The 23,818-nt window shown below is 40.2% G+C and overlaps 1 protein-coding gene across 1 annotated transcript; it reads left to right on the plus strand.

The window, feature by feature from the left end:
- Positions 1 to 5,294: 5,294 nt before the first annotated feature.
- Positions 5,295 to 22,016, plus strand: LOC139145420 (carbonic anhydrase 14-like). The gene is made up of 8 exons (XM_070716588.1): positions 5,295 to 5,734; positions 7,242 to 7,274; positions 13,470 to 13,642; positions 16,584 to 16,732; positions 17,367 to 17,462; positions 18,015 to 18,081; positions 18,631 to 18,791; positions 19,572 to 22,016. Exons 4-8 carry the CDS (start codon positions 16,715 to 16,717, stop codon positions 19,767 to 19,769), a joined length of 540 nt encoding a protein of 179 aa, XP_070572689.1. The 5' UTR covers positions 5,295 to 5,734; positions 7,242 to 7,274; positions 13,470 to 13,642; positions 16,584 to 16,714; the 3' UTR covers positions 19,770 to 22,016.
- Positions 22,017 to 23,818: the final 1,802 nt, after the last annotated feature.

Genomic DNA, 23,818 nt, shown 5'->3' on the forward strand with positions numbered 1-23,818 from the left:
CATGATACATAGGGACTAAACCAATAAATCTATTCACAAACCAGGCCATCAATGTCGACCTTCGCCCCGATCATTCTATGAAACATTTGTTATATTTTATGGGTTTTGTGCTGTTCTCCTCCTGTCACTTCTTGACAAATGGGACCCCCTCCCCACCCTCTATAAATTCTCCAGGGAAAATGCAAGCTCCATTGCCTCGGACACAAATTCCGTCCATTTTGCACGAACACCCGAGGTCACCCGCCTACATGATCAAAGGAACTCCTTGTTCCTTTGACTTGTATACCGTTTTGTTCAAAGGTTTTTTACCTACTTACGCGCACATTAGAAAGCTCACGGTGAAGCTTAACAAATAATGAAGCATGACCTTAGCTTGGTATTTTGTCGACGGAAAACAGAAAGAAAGCCTTGCCGAGCTCGCCCGACCTGGCGGTATTGTGTTCCCTGTATGTTGCTGAACCTTTCTCTTGTCATCGTATAGCGAGTGTGTTTTTTCGATGTCTCTCTTTGTCACACGGTCTTTCGTTTTTGTCATGCTGCTGAAAGGGAATCACCATGGAGACTGGTTTTGGTTAGCATGGATTGATCGCGCGAATGATTACAGTTCATGAAGTTTCGCACTACCTTTTCATCTCAATGTTTTGTTCACTGTGTTTGTTTTTCTTAAACGCATCCGCCCCTGTGATAGGTTGAAGACTCATAAACATTCGGCCCTCTCTGCTGCACCGCTGAATCGTTTCAATGTTTGTGGAGTAAATGAATTTCCACTGTCTTGGTGGTTTGTGTGTGTGTGTGGGGGGGGGGGGTGAAAAGTCGAAAACTTAATATCCCTGATGGATAAGGATTTATATCGGCCATTTTTAATGTTAATGTCCATAAAGTTTTGGTAATTTGCTCTCTCTCCCATCCTAAAATGTGCGTGGCAACCCTTGATCGTTATCGTCGAGTGTGACAAACGTTTGAGCAAAACTGTAAACCTTCAGTTTTAGGCAGGTAATATAACATAAGGGAGTGAAAGTTTGGCGCTCGTGACACGCTGGACGGATCAATAACATGCCAAAACTTGAAGTCTTGAGTAATTTACTCTCATTATGGTATTCATATACAAAACAGCACAATAATCCCAATCGTTAGAAATAAATCTGCGGGTGTTTTGGCCATTTTAAAACGGCTCTTGCAATATACTGAGGAGAGTTATTTTCTTATCATCAAAGATAGCATCCATCTTTACGAACGTTGTCTTTCATATCCCTCATCACCGAGAGTCAGAGTTCACTTGGCACACGTGTCTGTACAATTGTGTGCTGGCAGAAATACATAGAGTAGGACACGTTCTTCTAACATAAAACCATCACACTGTTCGAATCCAGTCACGGTTTGCCACCCTTGGGTTTTTCAGCAAGCAGCTCGAAGGGCTCCTACCTGTAGCTTTTGATAATTGTTTTTTCAACTCCCCAAAGCATGCTGAAACGGCATTTATTTGGCGTGCGGGCCCAGCGTCTCAGTTCATGTGTAAACGACACTGATATTACTGTAGTTTGAATTCAATTCCGGACCGGAATTCTCTTGTCGACAATGACCATGCATTTTACCTAAACATGACACTGTGGCTCAACGTGCGTTCGTGAGTAGAACGAGGCGCTGTAGTTGGCATTAGAAAACATAGCGGGCGGGGAGGGGGTCGTCAAAATTGCAACAAATAGTTTTCTCATCATTTCTTTCTTCGATTTATCTGCAGTGAGATTTCCTATATTATTAGAGATTTGAAATCACTGTTCTGCATTTGTAGCTTCGGTACTCAGTTCACGAAATTGTTAGACTGTGCATTTTTTTTCATAGAGAAACTGTCAGTTTGAGGTCATACACCTTGCAAACTCATGTCATATTTTGAAGGCTAGAAAAATAGTAATCAACTTTTTTGGCAATGTTACAAATCGCCGCAATTTTTCAAGTTGCTTTACTTAACAAAGCAAAGAAGGGCAGCTGGACAACCCTATATAGGGTTCTTCAAGAGCGCCATTATGGTTATACACAGATCAGCTGATCTGTGTATAACCATTACACAGATCAGCTGATCTGTGCATAACCATAATGGCGCTCTTGAACAGTGGAGGTAGGACACAGAAGTAGATGTCTCGCTGCTACCGCCAAGTGAAAATGCTAAGAATGCAGAAGATGGTTCTCGCTCGCACTGGCTTGCTATACTTGATGAAAGTCATTTACTTTTCCTTTTAAGGTTTCCTTTCATCATTTTGTTTTGTTACACAGCTGAAAAACAACCCTAGCCGTTAAGTGACCAGTGTGCCCAAGGGGGAAATTCAAGACTCTCTCACAAACTGAACGCACTTCCCAGCCTTCCGTCCGACACATCAATTAGGTCAGTCAGTACGAACAGTTGCCCGGCCGATTAGCTACTCCGCGCTTTAACAATTTTAATTTACTCGTTAGAGTAATTTTACATCTTTGTCTTCGGACACTTAGGTTTCCTTTGCCGCGGAAAGTACAAGTCCTCACTAAAAGATATTTTTGCCGACCTCGGAAATGCTCGGAATCTGGTTTTATCCGGCTAATACCAGTAGAGAATAAAACGCACGTCTGTCGTGAGGACTTGGGGCGAGAATGAACCACATGTGTTCTGATCCGGAACGAGGAATTTTTCAGGTCGCCCTATCGGATTGCGCGCAGCCACGATTTATGTCGCCACTCGTAATATCAGCCAAGGCAGTCTGGTGTCAGACCTATGACATGTACATGTGCATATAGCCTCAGACAACCACTACAATTACCTGTGGTTTTCCTATGAATAGCCTAAAGTGATTTGCAAATTTGCGTTTCATTTATCACCTTTGAAGCAACAGACAGCTGCATCTTCGCCCATCTTACTGCCCACCTCCACAGTTAACGATACACGCTGCCTCGGCTCCGGGTCTAACACCTCCCCCCCCAAAAAAAACAAAAACAAAACAAAACTCAGTAGTGGAATACCAGCTTTTTCAAGCCCTGTCACTATAGCGAGTTGGTTGGGAAAACTACAGCGTATCTGTAAGCTCCATTTGCCAGTTGATACCTTGAATGTAATTATGCATTTCCGCTAAATCGGTCGTGAGGCAAAATGGTGATTCGGTCACCTGGAACTTTTGTCGGAATATTAAATTTTCTGAATGTATTTTTTTCTCGAAAACAAGTGTATTCTCTTGTTCTTGGCCTTATGTAGAAAGACAAAGTGCCGTCTCTATACATAACTCATCGCGTACATAATTGCAATATTGTAATGGGTTGACAAATGAATTCCAGTACGAGTTCAAATTCAGCCACAAAAACAAGTGTTGGACATGTTAACACAGATACGGGCTGTGTTACAGAGTTGAACGCTAAACGTTTAGGCGTGTCTTTTGGAGTAGAACACGAAACTGCACTTGGCTAACACAAAGGCATCACCGGAATATACCTCAAAAGTTACAGTTAATTTTGAAAGATCACCAAAACTGTTATAAGTCAATCGATTATCAAAAATCAATAGATGATGAAGAATTAATAACAAGATCTCGCCAACGCAGCAAAACACGTTCAAAAACCTTACGTCGGTTGCCCCAGTCCCCACTGATGCTTGCAACAGATCTGTACAGATGTTTTGTGATATCATGAACAAGGCAAATGGATTAGGAAATATATCTGGCCATGGTTTCTTTCCAAGCACGTAGATAACAGCAAATGTTCATGTCTGTATTGATTTCTGATCATTTCAACGCTGGAAAGGGATTAAGATGTAGTTTGTATAAAGCACGCCATCTTGCGACCATAATACTTCATTTCTCCATCATCGATCTCCGCTCAAGAGAAAGAAAAAAAAACAATGCTTGATTCAAAGTGATGCGTTCACTAATTTAATAACTCTGTTTTGACCTGATCTAATCACAAAGTAGCTTTTCGTGGCGTTTAAAAACAGATATATATATATATATATATATATATATATATATATATATATATATATATATATATATATATATATATATATATATACTTGTTTAGTTCAAGATCAGCTGGAGTAGAGTGCTCAATACTAGAGTAGAGCTAAATACACAACTGAGTTGATCAGGATAATCTAAAATATTACATTTCCACTACAAATTTGTTTCGTATAGGCTGCAGAGCCGCCTACACTCATCGGGTGGCTGTGATCGACTGAAACTTTAGGCGGGAAACGATTTCTTTTGTTTTGTTTTTGTTGGCACCTGTTTGTTGCAAAAAGGTTGAATAATTATTAATTAGTGACTGCACAAGAGAAATTTTCTCCTGTGTCTGCAGGTCGATACTAATTCGTTTCTATTGTTGAGGGAGCACATTTCTGGATATCTCCTCAGATATCCAGAAATGTGCTCCCTCAACAATAGAAACGAATTAGTATCGACCTGCAGACACAGGAGAAAATTTCTCTTGTGCAGTCACTAATTATTCAACCTTTTGCAACAAACAGGTGCCAACAAAAACAAAACAAAAGAAATCGTTTCCCGCCTAAAGTTTCAGTCGATCACAGCCACCCGATGAGTGTAGGCGGCTCTGCAGCCTATACGAAACAAATTTGTAGTGGAAATGTAATATTTTAGATTATCCTGATCAACTCAGTTGTGTGTATGTATATATATATATATATATATATATATATATATATATATATATATATATATATATATATATATATATATATATATATATATATATATATATATATATATATATATATATGTGTGTGTGTGTGTGTGTGTGTGTGTGTGTGTGTGTGTGTGTGTGTGGTGTGTGTGTGTGTGTGTGTGTGTGTGTGTGTGTGTGTTTGGTATTTGGGGGTCAAACCCGCGGCATGTCAGAGCGTGAACTACAAATTAACACAATCAGTCGCACACAGATCTGAAAGTGAGTGTTACTTGTGCTTATTGAAATATTTCCGTAAATCCCACTAGCTTCCAGTCTCTTTACCAGTCAGATACAACCTTCCAAGCCACCGCACATTGCCAGGATAGGAGCACTGCCTCTCAGCGGTATTTTTCTGCAGATGGCATAATATGGTGGATACCTCAAACACCTTTCGTCCAAACACATTTGCATTAGACGATTCATCAGAGCTTGGAATGTGCAACTAAAGCTTGGGTAAGCCGATGGCCCTCAGCTGCAGTGAAGGTGTTGTTCTGTTAGGTGTTGATTTCCAGCCACATCAACCAATCACAAATCGCCCTCCTGACAAACGTCAGCCAATTGCGGCCGCGACCGATCAAAAACTTTCGATCAGCCTTCCTTCGAGACAATAGAATGACAATACATAGGTGGTGAACTGACCAGCTCTGAAAATACGAACTTAGGTTTTTACAATTTAACGACGGAAACGCCAAAAACACAGAGGAAGCCCCAAATAACAGGGGACTTCCAACGCTGGTAATAATCACCTCGCTGGTCGAGAACGATACTTTTCTCAGAAGAGACAAAAGAAGACATGTAAAAAGAGCTCGTTCACATACTTGAACCACCCCTCCAACAAAATGCCATAGCCTACCTGAAATGCCATAATACATATGTGGGCATTGATTTTCTACCCCATTGTGCTGGGCCGGTCTTGGAGAGGTGGCATCGGGACTCGCAATTCTATCTGTTTTCAGTCAAACGTCCAGGATGGAACAACTTTTCGCCAAACTGCTTTCCAGTCTCCTCCTGGCGACATTGCTTGGTTTCGCCTCAAGCGCAGGTAAAAAAATTACTTGACATATCTTTAACGCCCGCGATTTCTAACATGACATTTATAGTATTGGAAAACCCAGAAGTCGGACTACGACTTGTGTTCGTTGACCTCGCCACTTGTCAAAGAGGTGTTTAGCACTGAGTTATTGGGTCGAAATAGAACTTTTGATAATGGATGTTTTCGTTTTTATCGATGAATCTGACGATCTGTTGATTTTGCAAGTTTTCTTTCTTTTCCTTTTGCTCAGTGACACAATGTCACCAAATGGCTTTGCTTCTAGTGTAAGGGCGACGCATGGAGCAAGACCGTTTTTTCTATCTCCATGAGCGACGTAACTAGCTGTTACTCAGACCCTGCGAAATTCGAAGGAACGATACAAAAACATGTTTGAAGGGTGAAGCGTTAAAAACGGGACTTTACGGGATAACTGCGAAACGTTTACGGATTTTCCGTCAAAGATCATTTTCAGTATAGATTGTCCTGGCTGTATTGCAAGCACTCGTACCGCCACGGTGCGTGTCGGTGGAGATAAAAGGACATCTATCCATTGAATCGCACGTTGACGAGGGCGTCAAATAAACCGGTGAGGTCGTGTTGTACTCAAATTGCCCGGCCTATAGAAAGCATGTCATTTTCTTTTCTCCTCAAAAGGTTTTGATTGTCAAATCGGTCTGCTGTGTACAAGTTTGTGTCTCAATGCCAGAGGAAATTATTTAGTCACGGGTCTCGGTCCATAAAAGCTACTGTTTGTATCTGGCAATGAGGAACTTTAATACTCTCACTATAAGTAGGAAACTTGGTGACCTTGTTATTGTCTACCTTCTATTGTGATCACATTCCCTTCGAGCGAAGAACCTTAAAAGTTCGCTTGCATTAAAAAATTACTGCTGTAAACGATCCCTCGATGACTGCTCTGACACCAGTGGAGGAAAATGTGTCGCTGACGTCACGCCCATGAGCAAGCACTAATATAAACACGTCCCATCCCTATTGAGTGTTTCCAGGGGGTTGACCTCTCGACTCAAACGAAGATTTGCCATGATTCTCTTTGTTCAAGCTGCATTTGTTGAGGGAATCTTTACATAACACATGTTCTTCTATAGTCCGAAAGGAGTTCAGTTTTACGAGTTAGCTATAGCTGCTTCCGCATGCAATCACCGTTTGCTCACGTTGTTGCAATCTGAAGCAGGTATAATATGTCCACAGCGGCGTCCTATGGATGAAGATCAATGCATAATAAATTACTGCCACTTAGACAGCGCTTTCACTTGGTTTCATTACACATTAGCCTTAAAAATAAAAATAAAAAACTTTCGAATTGGTTGCAGTTTTGATTTTAAATTTTGTTCGCCAGGCATGAATATATGTCTCAATTTATTTAGGTTTGCTTCCGCAGTGTTCTAGCCACCGATCTCCCTGCGAGTCATAACACGACATAACTTATATCCTTGGAAATAATATTAAAAGATTTTGCTCACGATGCTTTAAGATCACTCTTTTTTTTTCGTTCCAGGGGACTTTGATTATGGTTACGGACCGAACAATGGTGAGTAGTCTAAAGAATTCAAGCTGGTATTTTTTTATACAGAGATGGATTGCTGTCACAGCTTGTATGGATTCTTGCCCTCCTCGAATTTGGCTATTTCAATGAGGAGCTAATGAGTCGCATTTGTTTACTTGCTGGTCTATGCGAATTTGGTGTCTGTAGTGTGTTTTTCACGCGAAAAAATTTGTTGCCCTGGCGAGAGCTTTGAGTTTCACCCTCTCAGGTCCGAACCTTCAATATTCACAGGGGCGCGGTCCCTTCACGAACGCGGTACTTCAGGTATGCTACTAGAAAGCATGGCGTGAGAAGGGTTGAGAGCAAACAATTCACTCAGTGCCACGCTGCAATATGGTGATCTTAATCTTATTCCTCTGTTCGCTTGTCAGTGATCAGACTTGAAGTTTGTTCCTTAACTCCTCTCATAACCAAATGTACCACACCCGTGTTTTTTTTCTCGACTCGTTTCTATAAATACTGAGTTCCTTAAGGCCCATTTTTATAGGTAGGATAAACAACACTAATCCTAACCATAATTCTAAACCCCTCCAAAAGTAGTATTTGATGTACTCCTTCCAAGGAAGGTCCACGATTAATTTGATTTCAAGGTATGATGGGGCCCAAAGGATCTCTTACCTAATGCTGTAGGAGTGAAGTAGTCTTATGCAAATTATGGATCTATTCTGACCGGGGGTCGTGTCCTATAATTATTAGATTACTTTTGAAGCTCTCTCGGAAATGTTTGTTTGTGGGTTATTTCTGTTTTTATGTCGCACAGCCATTTCATGTAGTTGTTACGTAGATGAATTGAATGTCGCAGTAATTATCCTCCCGCCAATTTTCATTTTACTCCCAAAAGATAGAAATACTCAAAACTACTGTATCCATGGATAAGTCAATGGAGCATCGCTGCCTTGACATATTATGCGCCAATTGTTACAGACGTTCCAACAACAGAAAAACAACCCGTCGTCTGAGCTCATTTTCTTTTCATATACTATTCATTGCACTATACACATTCGCTCCCGTGTCATTGACAAATGTTGAACAGCGCACGGCTCTTAAGGTAGTATCATAATCATAATGACTACGCCTACATACCGAAGTCGTCGTGCTCCATATCTGGCGCGGCTGGCTTTTGTCTCGAACACAGACAGTGGCGCCTCCAAATTAAAATAAAGTTTTGCTGAAATTATACCGTTTTGAAATCAAGCATAGAGATAAGGAGTCGGCTTGTAAACTGTGGTGCTAAACACGAAGAAATAAATTACCACAACTTCCGACACTGGAAATTCGAAATGGCCGCCTTTCCATTCAAAATGACCGCCATTCTTATGTTAACATGACGGGGAAAAGAAAAACAATAGATTTTCACAAAATAATGCCTACAAAAGCTTTTGTTACTCCATGAACTTCAAAATGAGCCCCCAAAAGCGGCAGATCAAGTTTGAAAGCACAAATAGTTTGTCCCCGGGGCGCATTCTTCGTGCATCCGCTGTTTAGATAACTCATTTCACATTATCATAATTAGATTGTTAAAACATAGTCCACCCACAAAAAAAAATTACAAACAGCAGAATAGCTAATGACGCTAATTTTAAAACACCCTTGTTCGCCGTATTGGGCTTTGATAGTGCGTAGGAAACAAAGTCTCTGAATCGTTGTGACAAAATCATATAATTTCTCTGAGGCAAATTAGTTTAAAATTTATGCATTATTTTCATGATTTTGCTTTAAAACTACGATTAGATATTGTTAACCCGTATTTTGCCGCGTTAATAGTTCACCGTCTTGTCAAGTTTTGTTAAAACTATAGTGAAGTACAGCATGTCCCACATGGTTTATTTTATGGTTTTATTTTAACAAGAAAATGAATGTCCATTCGCAGGTCCCTGAAAATAGATACTGTAAGCTTGATTTTTACGAACTAATATAAGACTCAGATTCTCCCTAGGCCCTTCAAGCATCACGTCTCCGTGACGCTTGCCTTGATCGCCGTGACGCTTTCTACAATGCCGTGACGCTTCAGATTTTTCCCGACACCCTTGATTGACAGCCCCACTTGACAGCTCAGTGTATTCATTGGCATGGGACATCTGCCAAAACTAGCCTTATCAACATCGTTTTTAGTCCTGAATAGACTTTTTCGTTTCGATTGACGAGTTTACATTAATCAATTGACACGTACACAGGTGTTGAAAAACACCGGCCGAGCGGCACATCGGTGCGGCCGCGCGACTTTGATCATGTGGTTCAAGCGCCGTGAGTGGCAAGTTACGTGGGAGATTACAGTGACGTCGACGCCGTGAAAACGGTGGTGGTCAAGGCTATCGGTCAAAATTGCGACCCTCAAAAAAGGTTTATAAGGCGTCTATACCTGATGACGGTTAGTCTACATGAAATCTCCATGGCAGTATTACGAATGCGCATTTGTATTTTAATTATTTTTCTGTTTTTTGTTGTTGAGACAAACTGTCGGGACGCAAAAATACCTCAGACTGAGTTGAGACAATGTTGCAAGTTTTTCAGGTTGATTGACAGGTTGAGGTGACTTTCGCGCCTCTTTTCACGCAATAAAGTTAGTTCGTTGTTACACATCAAAGGAGAGACAGTGTCGTCTCACTCTCTGCACCGTAACTTTCTCATCACGCAATATAGAACCTGCTTCTAAATGTGCCCAGCCACACAAACGGTGAAAGTATCAGAGCAGGAGAACGGTAGAGTTCGTGGGCTGCACACGTTACGTGTGTGTCATATTACTCTACGCTGACTTGACCTAGTTTCTCGATGTGGGGTCACTGTCATTTTACAAGTTTTTTGGTTAATCGTGCAATCGTTCTTTTGCATTCTTGTCGTCTTTTTTTTATTTCGCGCAAAGTTTTTAAAAATATGAGTTTGGATTAACTTTTGGTCGCGAAATGATGTCTACAGTGCCATGTGACGTAAACAGGTCAGGCGATTTCCAAGATGGCGGTCGAAGTGTGGGCTTTGAGCGTTTCGCGCTGTTTTCAAGTTCAGGTCTCGTTTCAGGTTCGCTAAGGAGGCAAGTTACTGAAACGACTAGTTTCATAAATTTTGGTGACGATCATACGTGTAAATACGTATGAATTTTCTGTTATGGTAAACCGTAACAGTCCCTCTATTCATTGGGACCGTGACCGTAATGTGCTCAAAAACTCGCTGGGGTACACAGCCCTGATTGTGTGGCTTCGTTGCTCTGTATAATTTCGTAAACAAGTGACGCAATGTTTCATCGCAAATGTTTCTCCATGCAATGAGAGTACGAGTTGAATTTTTACGACTGCTGAAGAAAGCAAGATGTGACCGTTCAGTTTTCATGTATGAAATTATTGCACTTCATGGTGCCTGGCACCTGTAAACTTAAATTGTTTATTCCCCTGATATGTACGTTCATGCAGCAATGTGTGAGTAAATAAAAGGCATATTAAATGACTACAATTTGCAGTTACTGTTTTATGTGTGTGTATGTAATTAATATATGTTAATGTATGTAAATTAATTATGTAAATTTTATGCAAATTTCCGACATGCTTGCCCTTGATCCTAGGGAGAACCGTGTAAGAGACCAAGGCAAGTCTGAAAATACGTATGATTTTTGCTCAATAAATACAGCTAAGTGAAGCTGTTAGAATGAGCTCTTAGACCGTATCGCGTTCCAAGTGAATGGTATATATTTCAGCTTGAATGTGCAGTTCATCTAAACAATGTCTTTATCAATGTCAATGAAAAATGCACTTTGGAACATTCTCCTACCCTTGCTACCACAGCCAGCAAAAAGCGAGGCTGTCTACAATTCATTTGTGCCTGACGGTGATTTGGAGGCCAGCTTGTGTCATTACCCTTTGAACACAATGAAGGGCTGTGAATTTCAATGGACGTCTGCATCCATAGGTTGAATGGTCGCGAAACACAATGGCGGTTTGTCATTGTCACAATTCACTTTGTAGATCGCCCCAATGGGATGACTTTGTCTTGTTTTCCCATTCCTACAGAACGCTTCGGTTGGAGCCGTGTGCAAAATATCATCCTTCACACGCCCATGTTTACCTCGATGAAACCAGTTTAAAGTTGTTTGTGATGAGCATTCCTATCTTGGCGTTATATTGAATTTGCATGGGTGATGAAGGTGACGACAATAAGCGTCAAATGAGGTCTTCATATCCTGAAGCGAATTCTTTGATTTGTGAACTTTGGTACTGTTATCTTTCAAAATGTTGCTGTGTCAAGCTTATTTGTTTGTCGATGTCTCGTGCCTCACTTATTGGAGTGTATTACGGAGTAGTGTATTTAAATTTTGCCCGCGTTGCTAAATAACAACGCTCTTCGTATAAATGTACTTCTTATTGTTGATTGGAAGGTCAGTATCTCCAGCACTTCTGTAGATTATCATATAATATCTTTTGAAAAAAAAACCAAGGTACTTTCCGATTAACGTTTTATCGGAGATTGAAAGAAAGTCAAAATGCCTTAACTGGTGCCTCTTTGTCTTTTTTCAGTGCTTTTAAGGTGGAATGCACTCCGGTAACAGATATTCAGACTTTCTAGTTCAATTCTAATTTGATCTACCACTCGTTGGGGGTTCATTTTGAAGATCTTGGTGTAAGAAAACTTTCACCGTTTAATTTTTTCGACAATCTTAATTTTTTTCCCATACAGTTAACCACGGCCACTCCACAAAGTTTTGTGGATTGACAATTAACACAGGGAATCATGGCGGCCATCCTCAAGTTGAATTTCGAATTTTGGTAAATCCGCGGTAATTTGTTTCTCTAGTACCAAAGTTTGCAGTGTAGCCTCCGAATTTTATTCTTGATTTTGGAAAAGAATGGTTCAAATATTCCCCGAGGAAAGTTTGAGCAAAAGTTTAAGTCTTTCACTTTTGAGGCACATACCTACCATTTTTGGAAAAGATCGTATAGAGATTGTTTAACATTGTTTTTCTAATATGATATGTTTTTATGTTTATAGTCTTGTTCTTGGTTCACTATTGTTATATAAGCTGATACTCAAAATAGGCCTAAAGCAATGTTATCATTATCATTGTAAAATCATTACAAACCTTTGGAATATTGACAGCCAATGGCGTGCTGACATACTACCAAAAAATATGTCGAAGGTCACCAGTTTCATTCTCCAATGTGATAACATCTGAGCCGATATATGGAGGCACAGAAAACATTGCTTGATTGATTATTCATGGCTTGCATAATCTATTGTTTTCGAAAAGGTTGGCGAACGAAAAACAACAATACCGACATTATTCAGTTATTGATTTTTTTAAAGTGGCCTTAGAGGTTCATCCATCCACCTTTGTTTAAGTGGTCATTGGATTTTAAAATGTATCGTGCATTGGCAGACAGGCGTCGATCAAGTTCGAGTTCTGGAGCCCTTCTTGATCGGTAATACGGGAAATCCATCAACAGTAAACTTTTACACGAAGTGCAAATCCCCTCCCCCCACCCCTGCATGCAATCTCGATCTCAAAGTTGTAGTAAACGTCTCCTTTGACCATGGGAGGGAGAGAAATCGATCGGTGGATTAAAACACGGAAAACAATCGATCCAGTAGAGAATACGATACCACATCACGCGAGAGTCCATGGTAGCCTGTCTATTACCGTAAACGGCAACTTAAAGGAAACGGTCGTCGCAACTGCGCCTGCGCGAGTTTCTTGTTTACAAACAATGTATTCCGTACACGATGTGTAGATGAACATCTTCATCTTCATAGCTGCAACATTTAATTATACGATGTAGATCATGACAGACGTGTTTTAACTTTCATCAATCACCATCGTACCTTGGATACAGTGTTTACATTGGTCGTATGGGCCCCATACGACTTTGAGCGCAGTTCCGACGACCGTATTCCTGTAAAGACCATATTAGCTGCGTATAAAAACGATATCATGACATATTTCGTGTAACGTGTCTAAATTTATATATCCAACGACTTAATTTCATATATTTAGAATGAGTGTTTTTTTTGTTTTGTTTTGTTTGTTTTTTTGCGCATAGAATGAGTGTTTTTTTGTGTGTGTTTTTTTTTCGCATGCAGAAAAAAACAGACCTAGATTCCTGACATTTGATAATAACATTATATTCTGTAGTGCGACTCTGACGTTCACGTTTTCGTTGTTTTTTTCCTTTTGTTTTTAAATTCCGCTCACCTTCAAAGGACCGAGTGTATGGGGACAATACTATCCAGACTGCAATGGTACGAGCAACTCCCCGATAGACATCATTGAAAATGACGCTGAACCAAAGAACATGGGAACATTCGAGTTCACTGGCTTGGAACAGCAATCCCACAGGGCGCCACGTTGACCGTAAGAAACGCCGGACACACAGGTAATTATGGTTCAACTTTTTTTCTTTTTTGTCTGGGTGAGTTCGAAACCCAGGTGTGGAATCTTAACCAGGATATGGGTGCGCGTCGATGAAAACAACTTGAATTCATTGCTGGTTAATGTATCTTATGCCTAAATGGTGAGGGAACTCGTGTTTAACCCCTTGAGTGCTGTAATTTTTCCCTCTAAAATTTTAGTGCAACATTTTACCAATTTTTATGAATTTTTCTGTAATTTTCTCGATAATTTTGGACCAAACAGGCATCACATTTCATTGGCTACACTTTTCATCACAATTTTTTTTTTTGGCAAAATTCTGAAAAAAAATTGACTGGGATACATTTTATAAAGGTGACAAAATTGAATTTGGAGCTCAAAGGGTTAAGTTGCCTGGTTTGCTCAAATGTCTATATTATCAAAGCTCTGGAGAAGAGGGGCCAGCTGTCGTCCAAGACAATTTATTAATTTGTGGAATGTCTGCAGCACTTTGCGGTTTTGGTTGCGAATGTTTTCTTTAGTCTTGTCACCGCCCAACCCTTCTACCGCTCAAAACCCATTATTATCGATGGTAACGGTATACCTGCAAGGAGGTTAATCCCCTTTCTCTCAGCAGGCTCTGTAGACAAACCATAGAAATAAATACCACTTGGGAAAAAGATAATTAATCAGATATTGGCACGTCATCGGCATGGTAGGTCCGTGTGTCGCGGAGAAGTCTGCGAAACGTATTGTAAGGGGAGAACCATTCGATATCTGGGGGTGGGTGGAGGAAACTGGGTTGCCGGCAATATTTGTTTTCCCTCATCATGGCACTATATATAATTTTTTTTCAAAGCGTACTCTCTAGCAGCAAAGTCTGTACAACTACTTTACGGCTGAACGCAATGTATTTTTTCAGTTGGAAAATGAAGTGTTGTTAAAAAGTCAATTCTTTCATTTGTATAATAGCGTCAAAACTCATATGTCGAGGCTTTCCTTCAAGTAAGAATTGATTGAGATTATTTTCTACCGCGGGATGCATTGATTTTCCAATGCAGATACACACTGCAGGTATATGGTATGATACACTGCAGGTATGACATGCTTTAGAATTCATTACAACATCCTGCAACGGCGACTCTCAGCTCGACGTTTTTATTCTTTGCTTTACTGTGAAAACGATGGTTTCCTGGCGCTACATTTGAACGAAATTTTGCAATTTTCAATTTTTGCAGGGTTTCACTCGTAATGACCGAGCAAAAAAGCACCTGCCTGGGTAACTTACGTCTGCGTGCTCTGTTTATCCCAGTATACATCGCCGCCGATCTCTGAAAACGAAAACCCCGAAAAGTTTGCACTTTGTCAAGCCGAGCAGATAACTGTAATTTTTCACCTGTTAGGACACCGTGCACAGTACAATAAATTACCCACAATTCTCTTTGATTTGTATCCTTGAAGGTTACGTTTCCAATAACTTTTTCAGTTCTGTATGCAAGCAATAATGTGCAGCATCAGAATAATTGATAAATAATATCAAGTAAAAGTACGTTTAGAAATTTCAGTGAAAGTTTCAAAATAACCGATAAACAACAATGGAAGTCACGTTCTGTAGGTACTACAAATGCCATACTTTTTAGGCAGCAAGTTATGACGAACTCAGGGTCATTCTCTGAGAAAACTTAGAATGCAAATTTCTTTTGTCATTTCCATCTGAAAAAATCAATTTCCTTTTGTTTCAAAAAACCAGTGCAACTGGTCTCCCTACTTTCCATCACATTATTCTGTATGGCTGAAGACACAATCAGTGGAAAATTTTACATAAATGCTATCTCCTCTCTCAATCTTGCATAATTTTCCAAATAATTTAAAATGAGAATTGAGAAGAATGGTGTCCTTAAAAGTACGTTTTCAGAATTTTTACAACTAGTCTATGAATTTGTCTACACATGGGAGACCTGGTAGACTTCTCTGGGGAATCTCCGAGGATACAAATCATAATGAATTATGGGAAATCTACAGTACTGTGCCGTGTACCTGCCCAGGAAAAAACGGGCCGTACATTCCTTTCTTTCTCTGTTCGATATTTGGACAAGACTTCCAGATAAAAGGATGTCAGCTCAAACTTACGGCGGTGTTACTTTCGAGGTCACTGAAGCGCAACTCATAATTTTAAATGTCCTCCTCACTCACTGGCGGCGCTAAATATAGATTGCAGGGTTGACAGCAGGTCAAACTGTTAGGGTTAACAGCAGGTCAAAATGTTATTAACGTTAGTACGCGCCTCGAAAGTAAAAGACTTAACCTTTTGCCCAAACTCTCCTCATTGAAACTTGCAACCATTCTCCTCTACCAAGTCGAGTATAAAAATCGGCCCGGGGGGTTAACGTGAAAAGTTTGGAAATAGAGAAACACATTTCTTTACTTTTACCGATATTTGAAATTCAAAATGGCCGCCATCCCAGTGTTGGTCTCTATGGGGAAAAATAAAATGTTCGATTTTCGAAAATCTAAGTATGTGAAATGTTTTCCTTTATACTACAAAACCTTTACATTGAACCCCACAAGTGGTGGATTACAAAAGAATTGTTCGAATATCTGTCCCCGAAGGGCATTCTAAGAGCTTGACAAGATATGGGTCCCAATAAACCACAAAATTCATTCAGACCATAGGGTGTATGGTTCATGCTAACTTTCGCACTGGTAATATAAAATGTTCCTTTCATTGTGGTGATGTTAGATGGGGGCTAACCAGAATAACGTTCCGACGAATGGCGAGTTCGGTGTTGCCAGGGCATCAGACTTGATTTTAGAGGATGGCGAATATATCACTCGAACACAGCGACAATGCACTAAGGCTTTTCAATCTATTGTTATTTCATTTGGTAGGCCCCCTAGCGGCTGCTTCAAACCGAGTACTAAGTGCTAATTTTGCGAACCGAATCTTCCCTCTACCTTTTTTCCAGTTAATGTGGAGTTCCCGGATGATGGTTATTACGTCAGCGGTGGCGGGTTACCAACCAAATTCAAATCGGCACAGTTCCATCTCCATTGGGGAAACACCAGTGCGGTGGGCTCCGAACATTTTCTGAACGGAATGCCGTACGCAGCGGAGGTAAGTATTACACGTAGTGTGGCGGAACAAAGACGAAAATCTCTTCAGCTTATGAAAGTTCAAGGTTCATAATCGGTTCAAAGGTGAGCCTGTGACATTTGATGCGAAACATGGCTTTCTACAAAAATCTCTGTGACCATTTCGCATCATTACAACCCTGAAAATGAGTTGGGTGACCGGACGGCAAGACTTGATTACAAACATCGATTTGGATAGCAAGAACATTAATAGACTATAAGGGAAGATTTGCACTCTTGTAATGTTAAAAATCCTTACATTATTTGTTTAAAAGGGTCGCAGAACATCAAAAAACGACTGTATATCTTTGACTGTACAGAAAGCCGTGTTAGATCTTCGTTGACATGCTCTAAAGTCTCGTACCCTGTTAGCCCACTTTGTTTTACCGGATGGTTCTAAATTTCATCTTGATGAATGAGCCTCCTCACAGCGCCGCCATTGTTCAGCGTTGGAGAAGTAAGCCGACTTCTTTTCGCTTCAAGGAGCGTGCGTAGCTGAAAACGAAGAAATCGAACTCCCTCAAACGACAAAATAAATCCACGAGCTGTCAAATAGCAGGAGGGCGACATAAGTCGACATAAGTACTAATACAAAATTACTGATATTTTCATTGCAGCTCCACCTGGTAAATTATAACTACCAGAAATATTCCACTGTCGTTGAAGCTTTGGATAAGTCTGACGGTTTGGCAGTCCTTGGATTTTTCATCGAGGTAATAGACCGAAAGACTCGACCGTGGGCGGGCGCTCCAGCTCTGTGACGGAAACTACTTATGATATTTTTAATTGGGGTTTGTCAGTCAAAGAAATTGGGAATAGGACTAAGGGAACATTTCGTGCGATGAAGTCTCGCCGTTGACTAATTGCGTTTTCCATTTCATCGGTGGTCTAAATGTTGAAAAACGGGTAAAGATTTTAAGTCTCACCGAACCTCAACAATTTGAACCATTATCAACTCATATGATAGAAAACTCGATCACGTTTAGAACATTCGCAGATTGCCACTTTAAAGATAAGAGAAAAAACAGCTCTCCTGTTAGAGGGTCTGTCACATGTAAAACCCCTCAGGACAACCTAAAATGACAAACACGAAGAGATGTGACCACTCTTATATACTGACTGTGTATCTGTCTGTGTGCCAATTAACTGTATATCTGTCACGTCACGCAGACCCCGGGATTTATTTAATGACGTTTGTTGTGAACTTTAACCAAAGACGTCAATAATTTTTATTCTTTTTCGGTTTCTGTTACTTAAATACGAAGGTCGGCGACGAGGATAATCCAGCATTCCAGCCTCTGATAGATAGTCTTGTAAACGTAACTTATCCAGGTAAGCCTATTTTCTTCTATTCAATGTCATTGCTCTTTATAATTGTGGTAATGTTGATTCGTCTGACTAGGGTGAAAAGTTTTTTTTTGTCAGTGAGCGCTCTCTGATTTGTTAACTCGCTGCGTTATGTATTTTTTTAGTTTGTGGTAGCATAAGTATTGGATTTCGGGTATAGATTTACGTTCCTATCTTCAATATTAATATGTTAATATGTACGCCGGGGTGCTCCGGCGCACTGCAACCTATACGACCCTTTACTAAGGGGTCGTAGGTCGGAGTACGGCGCGCCGGAGCGCCCGCACACGACTGAATCTTGCAGTCTACTTTCGTTAAAGACCTATTTAATTTATCAAACGGTACTTTTAACATGTAGCCATGGTCGACTAACATTATGTATGTATGTAAGCGTATATGTGTTTGTGTGTGTGTGTATGTCAGTGTGCAATGTATGTCTGTCTCCGGGGTCTGTCTGTGCATGTATGTATGTATGTACGTACGTATGAACGCACATATATACGTTCGCTTACATTATAACTTCATGATTTACAGGGACGACTCTTCAATTGGAAACGCCCTTTCCCGTTCTTCCACTGTTCCCTGAAAATGTAGAAGAGTTCTACCGCTACGATGGAGGACTGACGTCACCGGGATGTTTCGAAAGTGTCGTATGGACCGTAATGAAGAATCCAGTTTCTATCTCGGAAGAACAGGTACGTGTTGGGGGCGCTATGGTGGAAGCGGCCCGTGATTCAAACTGTAGATCACGTCAAGGGTTGTTTGTGGTCACATCCAAGCAGAAATTTCATAGCGCCCTAATGCGGCAACTCTCAGAAACTTTTTCAGCTAATTCGGGTTCAATTTTTACAATTCTACACGGGAGTGTTTAAAACAGACTTTACCTATTATCCCCGATGTGTGATTCATGGAGAATAGATAAATTTATCTATTTTACTATAGTTTCAATCCCAAAATATCTGCAACTTGACAATATTTTCATAACTTCACTTCAAAACTTCTGTTGAAATTTGCATTGTTGTTCCTATTAAGCCATGTTTTTGCTTGTTGTCACACTTGTAAAAGTGAGACGCAGACACTGGGCTTCCAATCGTCAACAGGCAAAAATCGTAATAGTACACAAGACCACATGTTTAATTTCGGCCCTGCGGGCTACTTGTACGGGTTCATTTTTGAAGCTTCAGGGAGTAAAAAAATCACAGCTTTAGTTTTTCTTTGTTTTTTTTTAAATAAAAAAAAGTATTGTTTTCCATAGATTTTACACAGGGGGTGGCCAACTTAAATTTCAAGTATCGGTAAATCTTGGGTAATTTGTTTCTCTGGTACAAAAATGTGCAAGTCGACTCCTGATTTCAATGCTTGATTTAGAAAGAGAATGTTTCGCTCTTGAGGCACATACCACCTTAAATAAGTGCAAAGGCTCAGAAGTACTTCGAGCAAAAGTGACAAAAGTTGTTTCTTTTATGTCTCGACAGATGGCAGCTTTCAGACAGCTGAGAGAGTCCGCATCCGGCGAACCGGTGGAGCTGATGTTACAGAACTTCCGCCCACCCCAGCCACTCAACGAGAGAACGGTGTACGTCAACGATTTGCAAGTCGGGGACGCCAGCTCGATCCGACCCATCTTGACAGTGCTACTGTTGTCTTCCGTTTTGGCCTTACTTTCTCAATAAGAGTTTGAAACTTCTTTGCCATGGAGTGTAGAGAGTTGTGTTCCCTACTCAAGGATAATTTAACCCTGAGTAGAACATTATCATATCATACCGGTTTGAACCGGTTAGACTATCCTTGAGTAGGACATATCCCTTCACTCAATTGGAAACAAAAAAGCCTGGAGGCTCAACTGGTGTATATTATAATTAAACTGTACAGGGATAGGAACTTAGATGTTTAGAATCATTATAAATGTGAGGTTTTGTAACTATTGTCGAAATTTATGTGCATCTCCTATAAGTATGCCACGTTATCAAGGTGGTTCTATGGTGGCGCACTGCTGTTTGAAAGCAGGTTATTTTGCGGCCCACACCCGCTAAACAATAGCGACCCACCGCCATACTGTATTAAATTCACAGCTAGCGTAGTGAGTCTGACTACACGCGCACTGCAACTGTGTTACTTTGAAGGGGACCCCACAATCCTTGAGCTCGACCTAGCTGTCATGAAACCACGGAGTTGCAATAAATGAAGAATATGCATTTGTACCGGAAATTTCACTAAAATCATGGGACTGTTTCTTCGATTTAAAGATAGTTTTTACAACTGCAGATTATGGCAGCAATAAGGAGGAATTAAAGATATCTAAACTGTTGTTTCGGGGGTACAATTATTCGAGTGATTTGGAGACGCTATGCAATATTTGTGACCAAAAGACCGTAAATCATTAAGCAATGCAATATTTTGAATATTGCAAACTCCGGGAAAATTTTTTATCGCATAAAACTGTGATGATTTGCAGTGATGTCAGGAAATATTGAATGAAATCAGTGTTTCAAATTTGAAAATGCGAACCAAACGAAAGTTGCGGTAAGCCTTCACGCTAAATTTGAAACCTGTTGGACAGGACTTTTTGCATATTTTAAGGTGGAAAATTTTTCCACATACCGGTCCATGCAGTGCAATTCCATGGACTTCCATGTGGAAATGCTGCAGCAATTTTAATATTGTCATTTGCTTGAAACTTGCAACAAACACTTTTCGAAATTAAAGTTTAAAGAAATCGCAATCCTAAAAAAAAGTCCCGTGGTCGGCACCCTTCTTCTTTGAAGGCTGAAATTTGGTACAACTCGTCATCAGCTTCTTTAAGGCAAATTGTACGATCATTCGTTTCAATGCGATGCAACTCTGCCTGATACACGGGAACAACAAAATTTCCGTCTTTCCTTTACCACCACTTCTAACATATTCACAAAGTTGATGACAATCTTAAATATTGTGTAGTCCATCACACCAGGGCTTAGGTCGGGCTTCTCGCTGGGGTCCCACTTTGGAAATACACGTGCACAGATATTATTAGGGGATTAGAATTCAGTAGATTTAGGACATTGACCTAATTGTGATGCACAGTGTGCTGCTTGCTGCTTATAATGCCAAGCGATAAATGCCTTCAATGGATGTTATAATGCCAAGAGATAAAAGCCTTCAATGGATGTACTAACTAACGCTAAACTTATTTAATTTGGTCAAGTACAATAGTCTTTCTCAGGGGATACAAACAATGCACAACCAAAGAGATTTTCAATTTGCTGACAACATAACTGAATCACCCCCTTACCACCCTGCAGTTGTAGCTAATGAGGACTAGAATTGATTGGTTTCTTCTCTCGTCTAACGCAATAACCCTCAGAGACTTCTGAAAGAGGGCGCTGATTTTGACACAGAATGTTTCACACATTTGTAAACATTTATGTTTTTCATTTCCACAAGTAACCTCGCACTGTTGCGATGAACCCGGTTTATGGGTAGCGTTTCCACACTCCAGAGCTGTGATGGATCGATGCAGTTTTGTTTTCCAACGTAAGAAAAACACAGAGTTGTAACTGCTCATCGTAAAACTAGAAATTCTGTACAAGAATCATTATGAGTTTTTGTTTTAGACCTCGGAAGGAAGTGAGGAGGAGGCTAAAACACGAGGCTCATAAAATTCTGTCGACACTAGTAGAAGAGCAAACCGCAGACGTCTGCTTTTAGGTATTCACTCCAAGTAACTGTGTTTTTGCCTTCGCTCTGTGATTAAATGTGATTTACGAATCTCTTTTCATGCCAGCAATTCAGTTTTCCCGAAGCTGTGTTGTACTAGTGTAAATAGTATAGAGATTTAACTATGATCTAGTCCAATGAAGAGAAACAGCTTAAAGATGTAATCTTTCCTGTTCGGTGCTGTATTTTCCTTAAATAAAGAGTATATAGTTGTCTCAAAATGATCTCTCTCTCTCTTGACTCTTGCATGTCACAACCCCTCTGTTCATCATTTCTGTAGGTCGTTTTCCGACGACCTTGAAAAACTGATGAACACAATACTTACTGTTCTGTCCCGAGAATTTCTGTCGAAAGATCCCTTTTCTCGGCCTCTTGCAACTGAATAGCTGGGTGGTGCTAATGTAAGCGCCAATATAGGTTTGTGTGTACACAACAAAAAAGTGGTTATCGAATTGCACAATTATGCATTAATTAGATATGCAAATGAGCTTATGACCATTTCACCAGTCTGGATCACAATCAATTTCACTGTGCATTCCATTTCGATCTGCGGCTTTATTACATACATTCACTGAACGTACAAATGAGTTAATAGTCAAGGTGTCACGTTTATCTGAACTTGCACACTATCTAAATTGAAGTATGATCAATATACAGTCGAATTCAGTGCATCTGCATGTATGTAGAAGAGACACCATGATCCGATCATCAATGTGACCAATTATAGAATGTGGTTAATATGCAAATGAACTTAAAATCAGTGTTCCAAACCAAAATGCCAATCTTTCATATAATATTTCTGTAAAGTCGTTAATATAACTCAAAGTCCCTTGAAATTTGAGCTCAATCCTTCATTATGCGAATCTGTCTTAAGTAAGCTACACTTTCAAGGGACTAACCAGATCATGAACATAATCTGTTAAAAATATTTCGATAGTTTCGGCTGTAAACCGTTTTGGAACTTTTTAGCTGAGTCACGGACAAAACGGAGAGACGCATCATACTGAGAGGCAAAGACAAGAAGAGAGCCACGATGTAGACCCGTCCGTTAGCTACGCCCTCACTTGTGCTGATAACTGACATAGAGTGGCATAACTATATGAGTAGACTTGGTTCAAGTCGGTGAATTTTAAAAAAATAAAATCATTTATAATAGTTTCTCTTGTGTCTCTCCTATTTCGTACAAACCTATCCGGAATTTGGCAGCTCACGCCAGGTTTCCCAGCGATTGAATGCGTCACGTTTGAGTCTGCGCAGTAGTGAGTTAGTTTCTGCCGGTGAAACTCTGCTGTATAGCGTTCACTCCACTCATCGCGTTCACCCTACTCATCGCGTCCACTCACGCGCGCGTTTCACATGAAAGCAGAATACAAATCATTGCGTTCACTCCACTCAAACATTCACAAATCACAGACTTGAACCAAGTCTACTATATGAGTGGCATGTACACACTTCTTCGGAAATGACCCTTCGAGACAAGTCCCTAATATTGAACGTGAAAAAAAGAGGGAGGAAATTTATCACGTTGACTTATTTTAACGATATAATATAAAAAGCATATCGTCTGTAGCAACCGTATGAACTTGTGGGATCCCCCAGCATGATATACTACATAATGATGGCGTCACAGAAAAATAGATTTTGAGTAGATTTCGTCAGAATTCGGTGCGTGCGTCACGCTTTGTCACACCTACTGTGTATTTCGTTTTCGCACACACGTTCTGCCCCACACCACCACTGTCGCTTGGTTCCACAAACTATTTCAAACACCGTGACGATATATTAAAGTTAAAATTTAGTTCTTTGATTTTTTTAATTAAGACACTGATAAGCCATGTGAGTCAAGACTAGTCTAGCTTACCAGTACAAAAAGAAAAATATTTTCTGTTGCCATCAGTGAATACTTGCCCATCGAACAAAAAAGCATTCTCGCGTCTCATAACCAACTTTACACATATGATTCTCACTCAAGCACATGGATTCCCACGAGACAAATATGAAGCAGACGATAATTTGTAACGTCCAC

Source organism: Ptychodera flava, chromosome 12 (assembly GCF_041260155.1).
Source record: "Ptychodera flava strain L36383 chromosome 12, AS_Pfla_20210202, whole genome shotgun sequence".
Taxonomy (NCBI): domain Eukaryota; kingdom Metazoa; phylum Hemichordata; class Enteropneusta; family Ptychoderidae; genus Ptychodera; species Ptychodera flava.